The sequence below is a fragment of the Chelonia mydas genome, chromosome 18 (genome assembly GCF_015237465.2).
Source record: "Chelonia mydas isolate rCheMyd1 chromosome 18, rCheMyd1.pri.v2, whole genome shotgun sequence".
In the NCBI taxonomy this organism is placed as follows: domain Eukaryota; kingdom Metazoa; phylum Chordata; order Testudines; family Cheloniidae; genus Chelonia; species Chelonia mydas.
Window position 1 is genome coordinate 6,590,616 of NC_051258.2, and position 24,238 is coordinate 6,614,853.

The window sequence follows — 24,238 nt, forward strand, 5'->3', positions numbered from 1 at the left end:
AGGTCCGAGCGAATAATTGATTTCTCAGTTTGGTGGCCGAACCGAAAAAAAAAAAAAAAAGTTAAGCTCGTTTCAAACCAAAAATGATTTTCTCCCTGTTCTTTCTCACGAAAGGGGGAAACTGAACCCCTGAATGAAATGTTTCAAATGTCATTTTGAATGGCTGTTTTCTAAACAAAATAGCCAAACGGTTCATTTTGAAAATGTCAAAATGAAACATTGCTTGCAGTGTCGGTCCCAGGGTATTAGAGAGACAAGGTGGGGGAGTAGGGTTGCCAGGCATCCAGTTTTTGACCGGAACACCCGCTCGAAAAGGGACCCCGGCAGCTCCGGTCAGTCCAGTCGGCGACACAGCAGGGGTTTGGGGCTAAAGCAGGCTCCCTTCCTGCTCTAGCGCCGTGTGGCTCCCGGAAGCGGCCTCCAGGTCCTTGCAGCCCCATGGCGCTTGGGCAGCCAGGGAGGCTCTGTGCGCCGCCCTCTTGCCAGAGTGTCGGCTCCGCAGCTCCCATTGGCTGGAACCGTGACCAATGGGAGCTGCAGGGACGACACCTGCAGGCACGAGGGTGGCGTGTGGAGCCTCTCTGGCCAAACAGGTGTCTAGCGGCTGCACGGACCTGGTGGCCACTTCCTGGGAGCCGCGTTAAGTGCTGCCAGGACCCGGCCCACCCCAACCCCCTGTCCCGATCCTGGGCCCCCCCCAACCCTCTGCCCCAGTCCGAAGCCCCCTCCTGCACCCCAAACCCCTCATCCCCGGCCCCACCCCAGCCGGAGCCCTCACCCCAACCCCCTGCCTGGAGTCTCCTCATTCACCCCAAACCCCTCATCCCTGGCCCCACCCCAGAGCCCGCACCCCCAGCCAGAGCCCTCAGCTCCCCCCCACATTCCAACCCCCTGCCCCAGCCCAGTGAAAGTGAGTGAGGGGCAGAGCAAACTACGGAGAGAGGGGGGATGGAGCAAGCGGGGGCGTGGCCTCAAAGAAGAAGCGTGGCAGGGGTGGGGCCTTGGGATGGGGCGGGGCAGGGGCGTTCGATTTTGTGCAATTAGAAAGTTGGCAACCCTATGGGGGAGGTCATATCTTTTATGGACCAACTTCTGTTGGTGAGAGAGACAAGCTCCTGCTTACAAAGAGCTCTCTTCTTCAGCTCTGGAAAACGCTGACCTGTCTGACAAGAAAATTGAGGTTTTGTTTGGTCAAAACTATTTGCGCAATTCGACCCAACTTCATGAACAGTTTTGGTGCCCCGAGAGATGCATTTTTCGGACCAATTTCCTATTTGCCAAAAAGATTTCGCTCAGCTCTAGGCCCAGCTCAAGCTCTCAGCTACAAGGCAAGTGGTACAGACCCCGGACAGACAGAACGACGAGAGGTGAAATTCTGGCCCAGGAGTGCGGCTTCCCGTTTCCATAGTGCTGTCTTCTGTGCCAGCTTGTGCTGGAGAACCCAGATCTCTGGCTTTGTACTGTGCAGTGCTGGCCCTAAACCAAACCAGCTGGGGCGGGAGGGTGGCTTTGCTCTTCCAACGTGCCACAAGAAACCGAAGCCGGGAGAAAATATTGAAAGGCATGTACTGTTGACCCCAACAGAGGCGTGAAACTTCTCCAAGCTGCATGCCGGGTGTTTAGCATTCTAACAGACACATGGTCAGTTAAAGCCAGAGCCTAATCTCATGTCCAGTTATCTCCCAGGAGGACATGCTTGTTTTCAGATATGGGCGGGTGGGTACATAGTGGTGTGCATGTTTAAAAATGAACATCCGATCCTCAATAAAGAAATGTCTGAGGCAGCATTTCGGCTCACGCTCAAAGGCTTTAGCAAGCTGTCAGGGTTTGAAATCACTGCTCCCAACGTGACTATTCGTTTTCACTCATATAGCACTATAGGATTGCCAGGCATCTGGTGGAGCACCGGAGCAGGGCCGAGGCGCATGGTGAGGCCCCCCGACCCGGCGCTCCTGCCCGGGCACCGGATCGGGGCTCATACCATGCGGCTCGGCACTGTTCTGGGGCGCAGGGTCGGAGGCCCTCCACACTGGTATAAAGCAGGAGTAACTCCATAGAAATCAGGGGAGTTACTCTGGATTTCTACTGGTATAAACGTATGGCATGATCCAAACTGTATAGAAATGGGCAGAAAGACTCTCACTGACTTCAATGGGCTTTGGATCAGGTCCCAAGTCCCTGATTCAAGCCACTTGCTCCCAGAACCTGCAGCTATCCATTATTATTACTGTAACACCTAGGAGCTCTAGCTGTGGACTGGGACCCCCGTGTGCTAGGCGCTGTACAGACACCAAACAGAGTGACAGTCCTTGCTCCTCCGGTGACAGCAAAACAGTGTCTTTTACAGAGGCGTGGGTCCGAATGGCACCCACTGAGTCCGGTGGTGCTTCCCAAACAGTTTCACGGTAGCAAGCCAAGTGGTTTGTTGGTGCGCAGTGTTGGATTTCAGCGCCTAGTTTTGCCACTAGCTATCTATTTCAACACTTGGTGTGTCATCAGTATTTGCACTGAGGGCGTTTCTTTTTAAAGGCGGCTTGCGGTGTTATAAACAGCACCTTTTGAGTCACGGCAAAACCAACCCCCACATTAGGAGAGGAATTTTCGAGTGCGTGTCACTCAACCTTTAAGTCATCTCCCTGCTTGGGAAGATAAAAATCTCACCCTCACACTCCTCGCTGGTGCTTCCTTACTATTGGCATCACCTGCAAGACTCCCATTACTCAGGGCTGATTCTGCAAACTTGACATGTAGGCCTTGCACTAACAGTCCCACTGCGACCCCTTGCCCCACTAAGGGTTAGAGAACGGGGCGGCGGAAGCTTCCGGGGGGGAAGATTGGGGGGAGATAGGGGATGGTACCTGAACCATCCCCACACCCCCCCTTCCCCGAGCCTCCACCCTCATGCTGCCCCTTCCCCGAGACCCCACCCCGCGCCACCCCTTCCTCTACAGCCCCTCCCCCTGCTGCTCATCCTTACTGCCAGTAAAAAGTAGGAGGGCTCTTTTAAAAGTGAGGGGCCAATGGCCCCTTTGCCCCCCCCATTGGAGAATCAGGCCCTTAGGTGCCACTCCTGCAATTGGATGTGTGTGGGTGGACGCTTGCAGCTGTGTGGAGCCCTACTGAAGTCAAGAAAGACCCTTCTACGGGATCAGGGCCCTATGCGGTCGCTACGGGCCTGGCACAAAATCTCAGCTCTAAACGTGCCATCATTTTGCAGTGTCCTTTGGGGAAGAGGCTGCCGTTCGTCATGTGTTTTTGGACAACACAGACAGCAATAGGGCCTCAATCCTGACGGCATTACATTACAAATAAGAGAGCCCATGTCTATTAGTCGATCAAACTGCAGATCATGTACATGGCATTAGTTTATTTAGTCACATTGATCACACTCTAGATTTTATTCAGTATTAGCAGCAGTATTCAATACGTTTTTTCTTTATTCAGGCAAATGGATTTGGGCCGATTACCATATTCTTCTCCTAAGAAGTCACAGCTCCAAAGCATTTAATGAAGGCCCCAGTGCCTCCCACAACCTTTCCGTTTGCTCTCTGCCTTGCCGTTCAAACTCACAGCTTCTTCGCCACCAGTCCCTTTTTGCATGCGTGCTTCGATGGAGTCATTTTTCCACAGCTGCATGGTACCGGGGAGAAGGCTCCAGTATATTGGGTTTCCAGACACATTTCGAGACATCATGTGAAACAATTCTGTCCCTGCATAAGCTGGTTTGCTGCTAAGGCGACAACAGAAACAGCTCGGGCAACTCCGGTTACTTTTGAGTGAATTTTACAAGAGAAAAAGAGATTTGAGGCCCAGCGCCAAAAACAGCAGAAGCTCAGCGAAAGACGGTGAAGACAAACTACCAACATTTCCTCTGCACAAGCCCTGCGCAAACCAGATGCTACGGGCTAGGTTCTGATTTCCATTTTACAGATGTGACTCGAAAGCAAATCAATCAACAATGCTGCTAAATGGATGTATTGGTGTAACAACGCAGACTTCTCCTCGCTCTTGTGCGTCTGCGGGGACAGCATCCAGGACACACAGAAAAAGTTAGGCATTTGTATTTCAGACGTGTCTAAAAGTTTCAGCTAAGATCAGCGCCCCATCGTGGTAGGTGTTGTATAGACACATCTCAGAAATGCTCTCTGCCCGGAGGAGCTTGGACCCAGATCCTTGATTTCAATGGAAGTTAGACATCCCAATACCTTTGAGGATCTGGGCCCTGCAGTATAAAGAGCCAAAACAGACAAAGGACCAGCAGAGAAAAGGATCCCTATTTTACAGGGGGGGAACTGAGGCACAGAAAGTTTTATGCCTGTATTTTTGGGAGTTTTTGGCACACACAGGCAGGGCCAGATTTTGAAGCATTCAACTTCCATTTAGACACCAAAGCGAGAGGCTGGATCTTCCAAAGAGCACCATGCATCGGGCGCATGCGGTTTACGGAGCCCTTTTTAAAAGCCTCCGTCCAATTGCACCCCCAAGGAAGCTGCTGGCTCCTTCGAAACGACGATGCCTGTCGTGGGTGCTGAGCCCTGGAAATTCTCAGCGTGGGCTCTTCTGAAAACCTGGCCGGAAGCGACTTGCTCAGGCCACCCGGAGCGTCTCTGGCCAAGCCAGGAATTGAACCTAGCTCTCTTGAGTCGCAGACAAGCGGCTCATTCACAGATGTATCCGTGTTTGCCAAACTGGACAGGCTCGCTCAGAATACTTGCTCTTAAAAAAAGAAAGAGCCCCAGCCCTGTTTATTTTTTCCATCATCAAGGGAAAGCCGAGGGAGTAGATCGTGCATCTGGGCTTGCGTGTTTTCATAACAATATTGCAGCACTGGACTCTGACCCCCCAGTTCTGTTAGGATTACAGATGAGTCCAGAGTGTAACCCCAGATCAGAACACAGAATCAGGGAAATGTAGGACTGGAAAGGAAATCAATACATCATCTAGTCCACTCCCCTGCACCGAAGCAGGGCTAAGTATTATCTGTAGACCATCCCGAACAGGTGTTTGTCCAACCTGTTCTTACAAACCCCCAGGGACAGAGATTCCATAGCCTTCTTAGGTAATTTGTTCTGGTAATTTGTGCTTAACTACCCAAACATCCTTCAGCTGTGTGTGCATGAGAGTGAGAGGAAGAGGGAGAGAAAAGGACACAAATACATAATGGGGAATAACTGGCTTGGCAGCAGCACTGCTGAGAAAGAGCTGGGCGTTGTGGTGGATCACAACCTCAACAATGCGATTCTGTTGCAAAGGAAGTAAATTCAATTTTAGGTTGCACTGACAGAGGCATAGCATGCAAGTCACGGGAGGTGACAGTACCACTCTGCTCGGGGCTGGTGAGGCCTCAGCTGGAGTATTGTGTCCAATTTTGGTCACTGCTGTATAGAACGGATGTAGAGAAACTGGAAAGGATCCAGAAGTGAGCAACAAAGATGATCAAAGGGCTGGAATTCAGGCCGTACAAGGAAAGGCTGAAGGAACTGAGTATGGTTAGTTTGGAAAAGAGGTGATTACGGGGGGCATGACAGTGGTTTTCAAATACGTGAAAGGCTGCCATAAAAAGGATGGAGAAAAATTGTTCTCTCTTGCCACAGAGGGCAGAACAAGCGGCCCTGGGTTCAAACTACAGCCCAGCAGATGTAAATTAAATCTCGGGAAACACTTCCTAACTGTAAGAGCAGGAGGCCAATGGCACAGACGGCCTAGGGAAGTCATGGAAGCTCCTTCACTGGAGGTTTTCAAAAAGAGGCTGGAGAGCCACCTGCCTTGGATGGTTTAGACACAACAAATCCTGCCTCTTGGCAGGGGGTTAGACTCGATGACCCTTGAAGTCCCTTCTAACCCTGTGGTTCTATGATTCTATGATCCAATCCTGGACCCATATCCATATCTCTTACCTATGTAACCCACACAGCTCCTGGGTGCGGTGCTCTGTCCCCTCTAGTGGCACTGAGACCACTTGGAGATGAATGAGTCTGCTACAGCCTTAGCTAAGGGCCCTGTGGCTTTTAGCTCATGCAACAGAGGCTCATGCATTTCGCTCCAGAAGTCCCAGGTTCGATTCCGCCCACTGATGACTGGGGTCTGTCGGCATTACAGCTATATACCAAGGTGAGCAAAGTCCCAGCAATCCCACTGCACTTCGGGATTTTGGAACTGTGACTGAAATTCGGCAGGTTTAACCTGTCTCCAGTTAATATCAGGCAGGTAGCAAAGCATTAGCTCAGTACTTCAGGGCTTCCCAATGTCCAGACCGCTCCTAGCATGGAGAATGACTATGTATCAATGTAGAGGCAAACCCTGATGTAAGATCCAGCTTCTGAAGAAGATAAAAATGGGTTTAAATGGGCTAGCGTTAGAAATCTCTTCCTGCCCTTGCTAAGCCCAACACCAGCAGTAATGGTCTCCACAGCTGTATCTGTGGGTTGAGTGAGCCTTGGTGTATTTCTCAGACACAATAGAGGGGTGGGGGACAATTGCACCCACATAAGTGCCTCTGTTGCTAAGAATTCTCCATCTCAGATGCTTCTTTGACTGGGAAGGCAGGCACCAGGCAAAGACACAGCAGTGGGTCAGAACAAAATTCCCAGTGGGCCCTGGCCACTTTACTGCATGCAGCCGACTAGCAAGACAGCTGACTTCCCAATTTCATCTCAAAGACGCATCAAAACCGCCGACTAAAATCAAGAGGCCCCGTTTCTGAAAGAGTTGTGCCTCTCAGACAGTACCTCAGCCACAAACTTTCTAAGGCTTTGTGTACCCTGGCAATTGAAGGACAAAACTTATGTCTTTCAGAGGTGTTCCCCCCATCCCAATGAAAGACAAACGTTTTGCCACGACAAGTGCCTGTGTGAACAGCGCACTGTCGGCAGGAGCACCCACCAGAAACCAGCATCCCCTCCTCCCCCCACAATACCTCCCGCCCACTGGCGGACCTGATGATCACCTCCTCCCACGCCCTCCACGATCAGCTGGTCCGTGGCATGCAGAAGGTGCTGGGAGGAGGGGGCGGAGTGGGGCTAGGGCGCACTTTGGGGTGGAGTGGAGGCAGGAAGAGGTGGGGCGGGTTGGGGCGGAGTGGGGGCAGGGCCTGGGGCTGAGCAGGGCTTGAGCACCCGTGGGGAAAGGAGAAAGCTTGTGGGGCTCAAGAACAAACCCCGGGCCCTCTGGTTACGGACTGCGCTCGTAATCTACACGGCGGCTGGACGGGCTTGATGTCTCTGGATGCTGCTGCTGTGGGAGGGTGGCTACATCACTTACCCAGCCGCTAATTCAGTGCTTGTGCTGTCACAAGCCACGTGCCGGAAGACGACCCAATGGCAGAGGTGGGAACAGAACTACGGTCTCCTGGCTCCAAGGCCACCCTCTTTCTCTGCAGCACAGCCACTGGACCCAAAGGGAAACTGGAACCGTTTCTGCTAAGCCCAGCAGCCTAAAGAGGCCAGAACCCCCGTCACTCTTACGTGGGTCCAGAGCAGCATGGTAACTCCTTGCAGGCGAAGCATGGGCCATCACTTTGACTACAAGCTCAGCATTGCTGGATTTGCTTGGTCTTTGGCCCCGTGCTTGCCAGAAGCAGGACCAGCAGTTCATTTCATTCCAGAGTTCCCAGGTCTAAGCTGATTTCTTTAAGTAGCTCACAAAAGCTGTCTTCATTTGCAACATAAAACCCAAGTGACACGAGATTATAGGTTTTGGTCTGCCCCGAAAGCACTTGCACTTACCAATGCCTGTCAGGAAGACGCCAGCTTGGTCTATGGGAGGCCCTCCAGTCTCGCCGTAATAGTTCACCGTTACCTGGAAACACACAACGCAGGCTAGTGAGTGAGAGGGGTGGGCAGGACAGGGCCTGGCAATTTACACCCGGTAACCGGAGAGCGACACAGTGCCAGATCCTTTGTGCCACTCTCCCAGTGCCGCTTTCTGCCCCAGCGCTAGCACTCCAACCCCTGCCTTGGGCTTGGTTCTGTCCCTGCCGTTACTCCTGCCCCTGCTCCTCTCTGGCCAACTTTGCTCCCTTCTCATCCATCCAAATTGCTGCTGCGACTGTTAGCTGCCACCAGGTCGCTGCCTTCCCGGAAGCTCTCCCCTCAGATAGGGAGCCATGAGAACAGCAGGCGTTTAAGCACAAGGATTTTACAGTTAAAAACCTTTTAGTTTCACGATCCCAACAGCCAGATTGTGCATCTATTTCACAGCCCAGCCCAAACTCCCCAAGTTTGCTAGCTAGCTTGCAGAGTTGGACGGAGGATCCCATGCAATGAATTGATCTGATCGATTGGGCCCGTTCACCCCCTCATTTGCAAGTTGTTCATGAACAGACCAACAAAACAAATTTCAGCCGAGGAGTTGTCAGCAAACAACCGGTCCTGGTGTGCCACCATCTCCGTAGGTCACAGGATATTTTAACTGCTTCCTCATTGGGTGAGTGAAACACTTGAAACATGAGACCAGCACCAACTCCTAACAAGATTGTGGCCATCCAACGCTTGCCAGCTCCCGTGGATGCCAATGAACGTGGCAGTGTCTCGGGAATGCTCAGCTCTGGGAGTTTTTCTTGCTGGTCCTGCCCCTGGTCACTGAGTGACCTGAGTGAAAAGTACAGCGAGTGGAACATTACGGTCGGATGTCCTCAGACTGACCCTTCATCAAGGGACAGAGTGGTGTTACCCTGTTGGCTTTGGGCCCATCCTAGTACAGCAAGATCCTGTGTCAGGTGCCCCTCACGTGGTAACCTGCTGTTACCTCATCCCTGCTCCTGTCTCAAGCCAAGTGAGTGCCCAGGATACAAGAACTCTCACTGGGCTTTCCTTTACCTTGTTGTCATTGGCTTCGGTGCTGGCTTTGTTCATGCTGAGTTTCAGGACTGTCCCGTGGTCGAGAGGCCACTGCTTCCCTCCATTTGCGGGGGCCACCTGCGATTGGTCATCGGTAACTATTTCAACTTGAACCCCGGCCGTGTGCTTCACGCTGAACGACACAGCACCTGCGGGAGCCGCTCTGCAACAGAGAAAGGGAAGGGGATCAGTCAGAGGGCTGTGGAGAGAAGAATCGGAGATGCCTCACTGTCCCCTACCCGGCAGCCCTGACCCCCTGACTTTAGGCAAGAGGAAAAAGCGGCTCAGTGATCGCTGCAGACATGCATCCCGGCAGCATTTTCATATGTAGTGACCTGATTTTCAGAGAGGCAGAGCGCCCGCAGCTCCCATCAACAGAGGTGGCGGGTGCTACAGCTAAGCACTTAAATCCCTATGAAGGCACCTACAGAAGTGGCACTGGAAGAGATGCTGGGCACTCCTGAGTTTACACTGAAGTCAATAGAGAAGCACCTGCTCAGCACCACCAAAGATCAGACCACTCAAGCGCCAAAACATGGATTTAGCTGCCCAGTTTCAGGCATCCGAGTTTGAAAATACTGACCAGCCCACGTAACACAACTGACGCCAGCATGGTGCAGCCCTTCACTTCCCCGGCTGCCCACAGAGCTGGCTAAGCAGGGTGCCTTCTTTGCAGTTAAAATGAACTCTCGACTCTTGCTGCCCCGATAAGAAAAGATCAGACCTTCCATTGTGTGCATGATGGGAGCAGCCTACCCCAATGGTTGGAGCAAGGGACTAGGAGCCAGGAGCCCTGGGTCCTATTCCCCCACTCTGCCACTGGCTAGGTTAGTTTGAAGAAGTCACTTAACCTCTTGGAGCCAGATTTTTAAAGGTACCTGTGTACAAAATCCCACTGATTTCAAAGAGTACTAAGCATCTAAATACCTTTACAATCTGGTCCTGTGTGCCTCAGTTTCCCCATCTGCACAATGAAGAGAGTCATATTTTCCCACCTTTGCAAGAGCTCTCAGATCCCTGGCTAAAACTAGGGATTTCCTAGATGGGAACTAGCTGTGAGAGCTCTTTGAAAACACTAACCAACCTGATCCTTAATATCCAGGCCTTTTAATGCTATGCACGTGAACTGGATCACGACCTCTCTTCCAGCCAGCCCCAGTTATAACAAGCCATGCGGCTCAAATGCTGAAATCTTAGACAAATGCCAGGCGTCTTTTTGGAATGACTCGTGGACATTTTGTACATACTACAGAAGGCAAAGATTGCATGACTAGCTGGAGACCCCCAAAGACCCTTAGGATGGGGGAAATCTAAAGAGACATCCAGCCAGTTTCTCACAATTAAAGACTTCTGTCTAGAAAAGGATTAACACTGGAATGTCAGCTAGTTGTAACTGATGGCTAGTTTTAATACTATAGGACAGCTTACAGACCCCAGTCTTTGTGCCAGGCGCTGTACAAACACTTATGAGACAGTCCCTGTCCTCAAGGACGTACAATCTAAACAGACAAAAGAGGGGGTGGGGAAAAGGCAGACGACATTCTAGTAGAGTGATCAGAGCGATGTTTGACAAACATGTTTATTTCACATTTTTTCACCCCTTCAAGCAATTGACAAAAATCAACCAATCAACACCCCCCCTCCTCCCCCCAAAAAACCAAAAACAAAACCACCTCTCCCAAACCACAACAAAACTGAGCGCTGAAGAACATTCCCTCCAGTTATAGGACCCAGTCAATCCCTTTTTAACTTCTCTGATCACAATGAATGGATCACAAATCTATTCCATAAGCCGACATGGGCATGTCAAGTGCCAGTTAAAATTGCTACGTGACAGTAATGTCCTGGCCTACCCACCACTTACAAATGCAAGCAGTTTAAACCCAGTGGAATGAATCCCTGAGGAAACACACAGCTTTCCCAGTGCACTCAAAGAAACACACACATTGGGTGAGATTTTCAACTCAGAGGATTTAGCCATACGACTCCCACTCACTTCAATGATCTTGCAAGGGGCTGAAGGCCCTCAGCTTCCACTGGAGTCTGAGTCTCTTCTAAAAAAAGTTTAGATATGTTTAAGAACATAACGGCCAGACTGGGTCAGACCAAAGGTCCAACTAGCCCAGTATCCTGTCTTCCGACAGTGGCCAGTGCCAGGTGCCCCCGAGGGAATGAACAGAACAGGTCATCATCAAGGGATCCATCCCTTGTCGCCCACTCCCAGCTTCTGGCAAACAGAGCCTAGGGACCCCATCCCTGCCCATCCTGGCTAATAACTTCATGGAGGATAGGTCCATCAGTGGCTGTCTAGTTCTTTTTGAACCCTGTTTCTGTTCTGATTGGCTGAACACGGTAGATCTCCACTGCAGAAAAAGGGGTGGTCTTAACTCGGGTGAAAATAGCAGCCAAGACTCAGCCGTGTACTCCAGTGAGCAGTTCGAGTTCGAGCCACCAGGGCAGCCTGGGGTTGAACTTGACTTGCCAGTCCACGTTAAAACCCAAGTTGCCATGTCTTCACTGCTATTTTAACCTGGCTTAGGAACATACCTTCGTTTCCTTTATATTTTTTTTTTTGCAGTGTAGACTCACCTTTAGGATCAGCGTGAATACTCACGATTATACCTCGGAAATGGCCTCTCTGCGAACACTCCTCACGGTCTGTCTAACGATGTGCTGCTCCTGCGCTCGCTAGGATAGGAGTTGCAAGGGAATGCTAACAAGGTGCGGCTCAAACTGGAGCGAATTCACTGAAAAACCTCCCAGAGGAGGTTCAGTGCATTCACCCATTTCTATGTACAAGGCATTCTGTGGCTCCCCCATGCCCAGCCTCGCAGCCCCATGCTAATGTGAATACAACAATACAGCTGGCACAAGCCCCAGTCCTGTGAAAGTCACATTTTTTAAAACGGGGATGGGGGGAGGAGATCAGAGCAGGAAATCTTTCCAGGAACCCATTTGCCGTAGTGCGGCCAGAGCCTGCTGGCACCTGTCTGCTGTGCGAGCAAACAGGATCCAGGCTGTCCTCACTCCTTTTCCCTCCTCCCCCTGGGATCTTTGGCTTTGCAGCTACCTGTGGAGGAAATTAAAGGGAAAACATATATACCAAGGAGGGAAGCAGCTGCAGGAAGAGCCGAGGTTGCAGCCCGGGAGCTGGTCTGACTCTGGAGCGAAGTGAAGTTCTCTTTACAGTAGTTACCTGGGCCCAATCATGTTACCCTTGAAGTCAAAGGCAATACTCCCACTTATGTGGGAGTTGGCCCCACTGACCCACGCAGGCTTCACCGTGTGTTTTCAGGGCCCATCCTGTGCCCTTCGATAGCAATGAGACCAGGGCCGTTCATTGTGCTGGAAGTTGTTTTGGGCTCTGAGCAAGTCTGGGGTGGTCCGTGGGGACAGGCGTCCCGTAAGCATGCTGACAAATCTGGGGAGGCCACCTCTCAATGCTAAGACGACGAGACCTCTCGGCTGTTTTCAACACAGCGTGCGGCTGGCCTGCCTCTGTGACGTAGCAGGAGTAGAAGGCGCTCTGCCTGGCGCCAGCCATCCCTCCCCACAGGACTCTGGAAGTAGCGACGGGCCAGCTGACTTAGCGATTGGCCACATTCTGTTGATGTCCCCCTGCTGTATCGCTCGTTCTCCACCAGTGCAATCCCTGCCTCTTCTAAGATGACTCTGTCCTTACAGGAGATCAGCTCCTGGATGTAGAGCAGCTGGCGCGAACTCAGCTTTGGCAAGGCTGAAGTGATGCTGATCAGGAAATGCTTGGAGAACTAGCCAGGTGGTTGTCCTGCCCTTCCATCGAGGGCATCTGCCCCCTGTTTAAGAGGCAATGTGGCCTAATGGCAAGAGCAACAGATTGGGACTCAGGCAACCTGGATTCCATTTCCAGCTCTGCCACTGACATGCTGAGTGACCTTGGGCAAGTCCCTTCTCACCCTGTGCCTCAGTTTCCCCACCTGTAAAATGGGGATAATGAGACTGACCTCCTTTGTAAAGCGCTTTGAGATCAGCCGATGGAAAGCACTAGATAAGGACGTGTGCATTATTTTAAGCCTCGGGAACCTACTCAATTCCGCATTTAGTCTGGATAGCAACGTAATGCCCCCTTCCACCTCTGCCTTTGCTAGGAAACTTCAACTCTTCCTGCCTGACAAGGATCAGCCCAGCACGACCCATATGTTCCTTGCTTCCAGTGTGGTTAACTGCAACTCGCTGCATCTGGGTGTGAAGGGGCCAGCAACGTGGCGGCCCCACCACATGCAGAAAGCAGCAGCCTGCTCGTCAGTGAGATGCAAGCTCATCGCCCCTCTACCCCTCCACTGGCTGCCTGGCTGCTTCCATTGCCAGGTCAGGGCCCATGTCCTGATCTTGGAGACCATCAGAGGGTCAACGCTTAGCTCCCACCAGCGGTCGCGTCTCAGTCTGCGTTCCACCAAGACCTCTGCAGTCCTCTGGACAAAGCAGGCTCACAAAGCCCAGGACAAAACGAAAGCCCCAGATGCAAACTGTTCTCTGTTGCGGGGCACAGCTGGCTGCGGAACGAGCTCCAGAAGACGTCGGACCATCCCAAGCTGAGCCCCCTCCGCTGGGGAACAGAGAAAACTCGTGATGGCCACCAGGGTCCTCACCAAGCAGATCTAGTTTACTGGGATGCCACGCTGACAGGCACTATAGCAAACCCTGGAGAAACTTTGCGTGTCAGGGGCCTGATCCTGCAGGAGGTCCTGGGGTGGAGCACTTGCACTATCAGATCCAGGACACCAACATTGGGTCTGACCTTATCACTTGGAAGCAGGAACCCCCAGAACCTGTTGAGCTGTCTGTTATTTCAGATAGGGCCCGATCTTGTCACTGACTCCCGTGGGAGTGCAGATCTCAGCCCCCTGCACCTTCAGGCATGTAATGAGTGGGCTCGTGTGTCAAGCAGCTGCCTCATAACTGCACAGAGCCTCCCTGCTCCCCAACACCTCACGCAACCAGGCCTGGGTAGGCGGCGGTGAACCTGTGAGACGCCCAGCTTGAGCCGCAAAACGCTCTGTGTGTCAATATCGTGGGCGGGTTTATCGCAGCAGACACATGTCAACCCAGCTTATGCCGGTGAATCCTGACACGTGGGAACTCTTCACATGCCCAGCATAGCTGCCTCATCCTCGCTATTGCTAAAATAACCCAAGGGCAACAATCTAAGAGCTGGGCGATACCAGTGGAGACAGATTCAATTTCCTTTCAGTCTAATAAATACAGGATCAAACGTAGCATATTTGCATTGGGCTAGAGGGGAGTCATCTTCTCTTGGCAGGAGATGTTTCCGAACAGCAGAGGGTTTGCTGGACAGGGTGCCACAATAAATGGAAAAATAGCTTACCCTTCTTTGCAAATAGCTTCATGGTTATTTTTCCTGCGAGTTTGACTTAAGACCCGGTGGCTAGCTAGCCTAAGAACTTGCGGGTACGTGAGAATGACAATGTAAACCCGGGTCTTTGGGACCTGGGCTTGCGGACTCACTTCCAAGCCTGCACTTGTGCATCCTCACTACACTGTAGACTTGGGCTAAGAAGTGCTGGAGCTGGGTCTCCCAGCTGTGCTAATGCGTCCACACTGCACTACGCAGCTCTTCTGACTCCACACTGCGAAATGACAGGGCTTGCACCCGAGTCACAGTGGGACTTTGGCTCTGATCCATTCTCCTTGCTGGGTGTGCACACCCAGGTCCTCAACCTTTTACAGCAAAACCCCTTCCTTTGTCTCTCGGTCACTGGAAAACCCAGTTTTAACCAGTCTACGCAAAGCATGGCCTGGGGTGGAATTTCTCTGCAGCTGTTTACAGTCCCAGGGCAATCCTCCCTCTCCCCCCTTTTAGCTCCTGGAGGAGCTGCAGGACCCCTCCCCCCCAGAGTAGAACATGGTCACACATAAACCGTTCATTAAATTCACACGATGGTCCCCAAAGATGGGGTCGCAGCACCTGTCACACCAGCTTCCAGGTGGAAACTCTGGCAGGTTTTAAAATATTTCACATCCTCTCCCAGGGCCCGTCTCTGGTCACAGGGTCATGTCAGTTCTCGGAGTGAGCGTGTGAAGGTTCGTCTACACCACAAAGAAATACCTGCAGCACCGAGTCTCAGGGCCCAGGTCAACTGACTCGGGCTTGTGGGGCTTGGACTGTGGAGCTGAAAATAGCAGTGTAGACATTCCCACTCAGGCTGAAGCCCGGGCTCTGAAACCCAGCAATGGGGGAGAGTCATTTCGGGTGTGTCTAGACTACACTGCAGTTAAAAACCAGCGGCTGGCCGGTGCCAGCTTCCTCAGGCTAACGGGGCTGTTCAGTTGCAGTGTAGACGTCTGGGCTCCGGCTGCAGCTGAGCTCTGCGACCCTCCCACATTGCAGGGTCCTGAGCCCCGCGAGCCTGAGTCAGCAGGCATGGGCCAGCCGCGGGTTTTTAACTGCAGTGTGAACATACCCAGGAGACCGGCCCTAGGTCAGGGCTGTTGCTTTAGACAGTTCTAGTTCCTTTGTCGGTTGGCCATCTTGAACCAGCTCAAACCAGTCTACACTATTTCCCCAGGGGCCAACACTTCAAAAATACCATCCCTTCATTAGAAAGACAAGGCGGGTGAGGTAATATCTGTTATTGGCCCAAAAGAAATAAGCTTTGAGTTTACACAGGGCTCTTCTTCAGGTCTGGGAAACTGAGGCCATGTCTACACTACCAGTTATAAGAAAAGGAGGACTTGTGGCAACTTAGAGACTAACAAATTTATTTGAGCATAAGCTTTCGTGAGCTACAGCTCACTTCATGAAAGCTTATGCTCAAATAAATTGGTTAGTGTCTAAGGTGCCACAAGTCCTCCTTTTCTTTTTGCGGATACAGACTAACACGGCTGCTACTCTGAAAACTACCAGTTATGTCAGCAAAACTTATGTCGGTCAGGGGTCAGAATATTCCACCCGCCTCAGCGACATCAATTACACCGTCATAAGTGGTAGTCAATATACACAGGTGTGGCTGAGGTGTTTCTGCAAGATGTTACCTGCCGCCCTGCTCAGTGGGACCTGGAATCTGTTATAACGAGATGTGTCAGGGCTACAAAATTCACAAAAGAACATGTAAGCTCTGAACACCTGTTCCTAAACGCATGGGGGGTGGGGGGGGGGGTGTAGGTCAGCCTCTCGGAGAAATAAGGGCCAGCTGCAAAATTTGGATCAGACTTGGGTCAGACTGCAAACCCCTCCCAGGTGTTAGGTGTGCAGGCACTGGGTTTTGGTCAAGCCAATTACAAAGACACAGGGCAGCTAGGATACCTGAATATGGGTTATGAATTCCTACGTCTTGGGGGGGTGCATGTTTGAATCAGGGCTTTTGGTTTCACTTCTACTAGAATAAGTCTTGTTTGCTGACCGCACTGTGGCTTCCCATCCCCTTAGCAAGTGAATGGGCCAGATTTCACAATACCAAAGAGCTGATTGCTTTGGCAACGTAAGCTTCCAGGTGCAGTTATTATGGGCTCTTTCCAAAAACTAGCTCCGAACATTAATACAGAGACCATTATGTTCAGAAAGCCAACCTGGGGGGACGTGCTGATTAGATTTTGCACCACGCATCCTGTTGCTGCAGGAGAGCATGAAGCTTGACCACAGCTGTACCGGGTCTTGTTGTAATCCCTCGCCTGCTGCGGGTCACTGCAAAATAATCCTATAACCAGCCCACGGTGGTGCAACAAGTAACCAGAAACTCACAGTTACCAAAGCAACTAATCCTGTGGCTCATGTCTAGTAACTGGAGCCTCTCTGCTTTCAGACACATTCAGCCCTGTTCATTGCAAGCGGTGATGTAGCTTGTCTCCCCAATGACACGGACCCTCCCCTCCTCCACCCCCTTGTGAGGCCTCACAACAGAGCAGACGTTGCCAAGAAAGAGGCAGCACCATAAAACCCAAGCAGATGCCCTGCACGTCTCTAGGAGGCCTGGGTGATCGGCAAGAACTGGGGCTAGGCATCTTGACACCATTTCTTTTGAGTCGCGATACCCTATAAGGAACGTTTTCTGGTTCGTCCAGGAGAGGGGCAGGGGATTGGTTCATGAAGTTGTCCGTCAATCCTCAGCACGTCCTTCTGACCTTCTCAGCAAGCTCTGCTGTTGGAAAGGTCTCAGCTTGGGACCGTCCCTTTGAGGACATCTCTTTTCCATTTACAATTTACTGGGGAAATTCAGTCAGTCTCGGTAAGAGAGACCAGCCAGGTCAGGTGCAGATTTCTAGAACCTTGGGGAGAGTCGGAGGCCAGGTGAGTTCAGCACAACAGGAAGGGCAGGTGCTCACAAAGGTGGCACTGCAGAGGGAAGGGGTCTTTAGCAGCTTAGGCCTCGTTGACCATGGGATTTTGCCCCAGTTCCAGCCATCGGGATAGGAATCCTAGTGCTAACTCTTGTGCAAAGCAGGCCAAGTTAACAGTAACACCAGTTTCTAGCAGAGTTTGGGGCCACCCGTGCAAAGGGAAGCTTTCCATTTCTGCGCTCGGAGTTGATCCGAGTGTCCCGTCACCAAAGGCTAGAATCAAGGCAAGCGAGGATATGAAAATTCCTGGAAAACACTCCAAGGAAAAATAGCATTTTAAGGGTTCCTCCCAACGTCAGTACCATCTTCCCAACCCCCTGCATTACTTCCAGCATCTGAATCTTCACTCCCGAGAACCTGGTCCTTGTAGCAAGGACCTGGAGTCGCCATAAAAATCAATGTCATTTGCCCAAACTCCTATACACTGAAAAGCCCCCCCCCACAGCACTAACTCTTCACCCACCCTCACTCCTCTTCCCCACCCCGTCTTCCCTCTGCAATGGCCTTTTCGCTATTTTGCTTGATTTTTAAAAAAAAAATATTAAAAAAACCAAACAACCCACCAAACAACCTAATATTATAACTACAGGGCTGTGACAATTGACAAAACATCACCTGGTGCCCGAGCTGTATCATAAACAGATAGCATAGGTGAGTGATCCTTTATGCCCTTGAAATTCACATGCAAATGCAGGCCCGCGCACTGAAAGCTGGCTTACTGTGATTTGGCAATTACAGAAGCCCTGGGGCGATGCTTTCTTGAGCAGCGTGAAAGTTTGGAGAGGCAGCTCCAGCTGCTAGCTACCGGCTTATAAATACTAGGGCAGCAGCGGTGCCAACTCCTCAACAAATGAGTTTTCATTATCTTGAGAGTCGCCGGAGGCCAGAATCCCTCTGTAATGCTCACCAAGAAAGCCCTCTCGCTGGCTCGCCAAGGGACAGGCAGAGACTCGGGACACCCAGGTCGTGGCCTCCAGGAAGGCTGTGTATGGAAATTCCAAGTAAATAGGCTACAGGGCCTTCAGCAAGCTTAGAGGTGCATGATGCCTTTCAGAAACATTCAGAGCAGAGACTGTTCTGCCCACACACTGGCCCCTCTACAGGTTTTAAGAGCCTGCCGGATCCTTAACCTCCATCCTGGGCCAAACCCAGCTCACTGGACTAGTCCCCTCGAACTTTGTGGAGAAACCCTGTCTGCCTAGCCTCCTATCCACCTGTTGTCTCCTGTTTGACACAGAGATTGTCCGCTTTTTCAGGCAAAGACCATCTTTCTGTTCTGTGTGCGCTAGGTGCTGGGCAAAATGGGGCCCTGGTGTGTGGCGATGTAAATATTTACATTCAGGGATTTTAGGGGAAAATCCCCACCCCAGGCTCTCACTAGAGGGAACAGTAGTGTCAACAAAGCTTTTGTTTTTTCTCTTTTAAAACCACAACGTCAGTTATGTGTCTGGGTCGTGAAATAGACACATACTACACAACCCCCGGCAGTTTCACCTGACGGCCGATACCATGTGGAGGGGCAGACAGAGATGCAAAAGAGAAGCGAGAAAAGGCAAGGAGAAGAGTATCCTTTTTAGAGAGGTGCTTGCATTAATTGCTTCTTTGGGCTGCCAGCCCCAGTCAAATCCTAAAATTCACCATGCGCATTTGACCATGGGTTTGTAATAACCCCAATAGACAAAAGTGCTATAGAAACTCCCTCCTCTGACAAACAGATTATTTTCTCCCCACTGACTCAGGATGTCAAATGGAGCAGAAATAGAGCGGCAGCAAGTCCATTGTGCCCCGTGGTGCAAAAAAAAAAAAAAAAAAAAAAAAAAATTCTCTTTGCAGCATTGCCAAGAGAAGTGGTGCAAGTGAGCCCTGCGAGCGGCTGGGCTCCTGCTGCATAGACTGCAGGGGGAGTGAAAACCATCAGCCTGGATTCTGCTACGCGCTGGGGTGACGCCCTTGATTTCCAAGGAGTGGACATGACCTTGGAGCGGGCTGGGGCGGTTGTAAATGAGAGCAAAGTTCCGCTCATCGGCTTTCATGGGAGCTACTGTGTGAAAAGCCTTTAGAAACCAAAGGGCCCAGCCTTCTGGAGCGGATGAGAAAACGTCCGCTGACTTCATTCAGACCAGAATCTGGACCATATGTGCCAACATTCTACTTTCCCTATGGGTGCTCGACCCCCCACTCTGCCCCAGGCCCCATCCCCACTCCACCTCTTCTCCCAAGGCCCCATCCCTGCCCCATCTCTTCCCATCCCCGTTCTGCCCCCTCCCCTGAGCATGCCCCCCATCACTCCTCCCCCCCCAGCACCTCCTGCATGCCGCTAAACAAACACTTGATCTGAGGCAGGCAGGAGGTGCTGGGAGGAAGGGGGAGGTGGTGATCTGGGGGGGGCGCCAGCGGGTGGGAGGGCTCAGGGGGGAGCTGATCAGCAGGGCTGGCGGTAGGTGCTGAGCACCCACTATTTTTTCCCCCGTGGGTGCTGCAGCCCCGGAGCACCCACGGAGTCAGTGCCTGTGATATGGACAGTAAAGTACTGGTATTTCTTTTTTTAATTCTCAACAGCTTAGTGATGGACTGAATTCAAACCAACCCCTTGGTATCCTCTCAGTATCTAGAATCCCAAGCCCATTCTTTAGCATCTTTTAAAGAGCCTCAGACCCCAGTAAACACACACACACAGCTCCTGCCGACTTCACTCGATGGGGTAGTGTGGTCTAGCAGACAGGGATGTAGGAGACTTGGGCTCATATCCCAGCTCAGCCTTAGACTTCCTGTGTGATGCTGGGCAAGTCAGTCTCACCTGATAGTTTTCCCCTACCTCATGGAGTGTTGCACAGGGGAAAAAAATCCATTAATCATTAGGATGCACTCGTATACCTAGACCAGCCCTGGCAGGGCCGGATTATGACATTCTGAAGCCCTAAACTATGTCAAGTGTAAAAATAATGTATTATTTTCACAGAAAGGACACTGAATATATAAACACGAAAGCTTTATATTTGCATATATACAAAGGCGAAGTTGTAAAAATAGAATAATCATCTAACTAAAACACATCTTGCAAGATGCCTGTTTGCATTATAAAATAGTTTCAAAGTAACATATTTTCATCTATGATTTTTTAATTAGTAGATATGAAAACTTTATATCTACAGGAACACAAAAGCAATTACAGTTACACAGATCAGCTTACTTAATGGAAGCAACCTGCAGTATGTCTGTTTGCACATCACATTAATTTTAACACTGAAATTGAAAACATTTTCTTTCGGGATTTTTGGAGAGCAAAATCACTGATGATGTCCTCGAATGATAAGCTATGGAGTTTGTCACTTTCGATGCACAGAATGCTTAGGGCAGGTAGCTTTTCTCACAGCACCTTCTAGGCAGAGATCTCTCTTCGCATTCACTTCTCTATCCTCTGTCTCCCCCAGAACCACTAATTAATCTCGAGTAAACACCTCAGGCATACAGAGTGACAACAAGCTATATGTGCGAAAGAAAAAGAATTTACCAGAAAAGAGACTGGTAATCTCTAGACAGGCACTGAAAAAGTGAGAAAAACTAGCCTATATTCAAGCAAATATAATGAATATTATAGACTTTAACAGCCTATACATCATAGATGCACATTGTTTGAAATAGCTTGCTCACCAAGTACTCAGAATATATATCTTCCTTCACTTCTCTCAAACCCTTTATTTATTCTTTCGTCAGCACTCTGATATTTACTGTGAAGGTTCCCGAAACTGACGGAGGGAAACCAACACAAATTCATCCTCCTCAAAATCCACTCGACCCAAGTCCATAAGACGATCACCTGCGAACTCAATCCCGTGAAGCACAGACAGCGCATGGAGCCGAAAGCGGCGTGCGCACTAACACACACAATTGTCCGTAGGAACAGATCAGAAGAGGAAAGATCACACGGACCCTTAAAAAACGAAGAAAAACAGGAGGGAAGGCACTATACGACTGAGTGTGCTGGACCGTAAACAAAAGACGGCGCCCCTCTGGCTATTACCCGCCACGAGGGACGCGATACGTGACGTCACTCCTCAGATGAGTCCCGTACGAGCATGAGCTTGGCAGGATTGTTTCACGACACTGCCGTCTCCGAGCTCCCATTTTTCCCGGGTTTAACAGCAGTGAGATTATTTATTTGTTGAAATAAGATCTGAAGGCACAGTCCGAACTTTACCAGCAGCAGCTGGCCAACAAAATGCTGCCTTAGGAGACCGATAGCAGACTTATTCGTAGAAATACTGATTTTACAAGTGCAATTATCATTTTTTCTCAGCCCTGTCCTCCCGCCTGTCAATAATGAACAATTAGTGACAGGTAAGGGTATTGGTGTAGCCAGATGTGTATATTTTTGTCATATTTGAATGAAAATGTCTATATTTAGAGAGAATCTTCCCCCCCTCATATCTCCTTTATTTATCAACCGATTTTGATAACATTTGAAGTAGAGTCAGATTTTTCTTTTTTAGAGGCCCCCCATATTGCGAGGCCCTAAACTGTAGCTTAGTTAGTTTATGCCTTAATTCGGCCCTGCCTGACAGGGGTTTGTCCAACCTGTTCTTGAAAACCTCCAATGATGGCTATTCCACAACCTCCCTAGGTAACCTGTTCCAGGGCTTAAGTATCCTTAAAGTTCGAATGCTTTTCCCAATATCTAACCTAAATCTCTTGATGCAGATTAAGCCCATTAACTTCTTGGCCTACCTTCAGTGGCCACAGGGAACAACTGATCACCATCCTCTTTGGAACAGCCATACCTGAAGGCTTATCAGTCTTCTTTTCTTAAGACTACATGTGCCTAGGGTTTTCACCTTTCCTCATAGATCTAAACCTGTTATCATTCTTGTCGCTCTCGTCTGGACTCTCTCCAATTTGCCCACAGCTTTCCTAAAGGGCAGTGCCCAGAATCGGACACAGTTCTCCAGCTGAGGCCTCACCAGGGCTGAACAGAGTGGAACAGTTACCTCCTGTGTCTTACATACAACACTCCTGTTAATACACCCCCCTTATTAGCCTTTTTGCAACGGCATCGCCTTGCTGGCTCATATTCCCTTTATGATCCACTAGAACCCCCAGGTCCTTTGCAGTAGTGTTACGGCCTCGGCAGTTATTCCCCATTTTGTAGCTGTGCATTTGATTTTTTCCTTTCCAGTACAGCACTTTGCACTGGTCTTTATTGAATTTCACCTTGTTGATTTCTGACCAATTCTACTATTTATCAAGGTCTTTTTGATTTTGGATCCTGTCCTCCAAAGTGCGAGTAGCCCCTCCGAGTTCAGTGTCATCCATACATTTTAGAAGCATACTCTCCCCTCTATTATCCAAGTCGTTAGGAAAAATATTGATCAGTACTAGATCCAGGACAGACCTCTGGGAGGGTGGGAGAGCTCAGTGGTTTGAGCATTGGCCTACTAAACCCAGGGTTGTGAGATCAATCCTTGAGGGGGCCATTTAGGGATCTGGGGCAAAAATTGGGGACTGGTTCTGCTTTGAGCAGGGGGTTGCACTAGATGACCTCCTGAGGTTCCTTCCAATGCTGATATTCTATGACCCCATTAGATATGTTCTCCCCGTTTGGCAGCAAACCATTGACAACTCCTCTGTGAGTAGAGTTTTTCAACCAGCTGTCCATGCACTTTATAGTAGTTTCATCTAGACTGCATTTCCCTAGTGTGCTTATGAGAACATCACACGGGACTGTGAGAGACAAGATGGGGGAGGTAACATCTTTATTGGACCAACCCCTGTTGGAGAGAGCTATCCCGGAACCAACATGGCTATAACAACACTGCACACGGGACTGAGCCAAAAGCCTTATTAAAGTGGAGATAAATCATGTTTACTGCTTCCTCCCATTCCTCTAGGCCAGTATCCCTACCAGAAAAGGAAAGTCTGGCATAATTTATTCTTGGCAAATCCGTGCTGGCTATTATTTATCACCCTATTATCCTCTAGCTGCTTACAACGCGATGTAGAGCGTTATTGTAGGACCACATTTTCCCCTGATCATTTCAGGACACAATGGGTCCATTTCTGACAGAGAATATCGCATTTCCACTGTCCACACAAAGGGTCTGTAAATCTAACCCATTCACAGATGGTGCCCAGCACGGATGCTTTGCTTCATGCAAATATGTCTCTCAAGTCTTTAAAGCTCTGCTTCCCCTGGGTTCACATGGGCCCGGTTTTTAAAGCCCAAGGGACTATTTGCCAGCACCAAGGCAGAGGGCCAGGAAAAGTGCTGTGTTTGAAGGAGCAACGGAGCACCATCTGCTGTAAATAAGAGTTTACAATGACAACAGTGGTTTATATTGGATTAAGAGAGCTCATAGCTGATGGCTGGCTGTTAAAAATATAGACAATATATCTCACGGATTAGAAAGTGACAGCTAAATGTTTATTCCCTTCCCAGATTACCACCTGCTGACCAGGAGTTTGGCAGAGCAGCTCTACCAGCTGCATGACATCTTCCTAGAAATAATATGTAACTCATAAATAAAGTCATCAGAATTCCATAAGGATCACAGGCGTTATGGATGGAGGACCATTCAGATCATTGAGTCTATCCACCTGTAAAGGCAGGGCACAATCCTCAGACAGGGGATGCATCAGATAGGACACATGAGAATGGCCATACCGGGTCTGACCAATGGTCCAGCTAGCCCAGTGTCCTGTCTTCCAACAGTGGCCAGTACCAGAAGCTTCAGAGGCAATGAACAGAACCTGGACCCCCCAGATCTGAATTTTGTGGCGTTGCCTATACGCTGAAGAGCTGAACCAAAATCCCGTATTGAACCACCCCCAATCACTGGGGTGTCAGTGATTGCTGGATCTGAATTTTGTTGCCATAATTACAAATTTGAGGCTGGCTGAGTGCACACCTTTAAAGCATCTACAAGTCTTTTTAGCCTGCTCCTGCACAGTGTGGTGTATTGCCCGCACCCAGGTAAATGAAAGCACTGGACAGCCTGAGAGGTCTCCCCTCAGCGTAACCATTGGCAAATGAGGATTAATGCTGGCCTCAGGGAGGCAGTGTGACCTAGTGG

General features: G+C 50.2%; 1 protein-coding gene across 3 annotated transcripts in view; it reads right to left on the bottom strand.

Moving 5' to 3' along the window:
- PADI2 (peptidyl arginine deiminase 2) overlaps window positions 1-24,238 on the bottom strand; it is a 75,200-nt gene that overhangs the window by 45,424 nt on the left and 5,538 nt on the right. The window contains exons 1-3 of one of the 3 annotated variants that reach the window (XM_043531917.1): window positions 11,460-11,669; window positions 8,817-9,000; window positions 7,725-7,797 (exon numbers count right to left, since the gene is read on the bottom strand). In XM_043531917.1, the coding sequence (XP_043387852.1) occupies window positions 7,725-7,797; window positions 8,817-8,852 (109 nt within the window). In that variant the 5' untranslated portion in view covers window positions 8,853-9,000; window positions 11,460-11,669. Of the gene's footprint in view, window positions 1-7,724; window positions 7,798-8,816; window positions 9,001-11,426; window positions 11,670-24,238 lie in introns of those variants that run through there. The other 2 variants (XM_043531916.1, XM_037881431.2) reach the window with 2 other exon arrangements.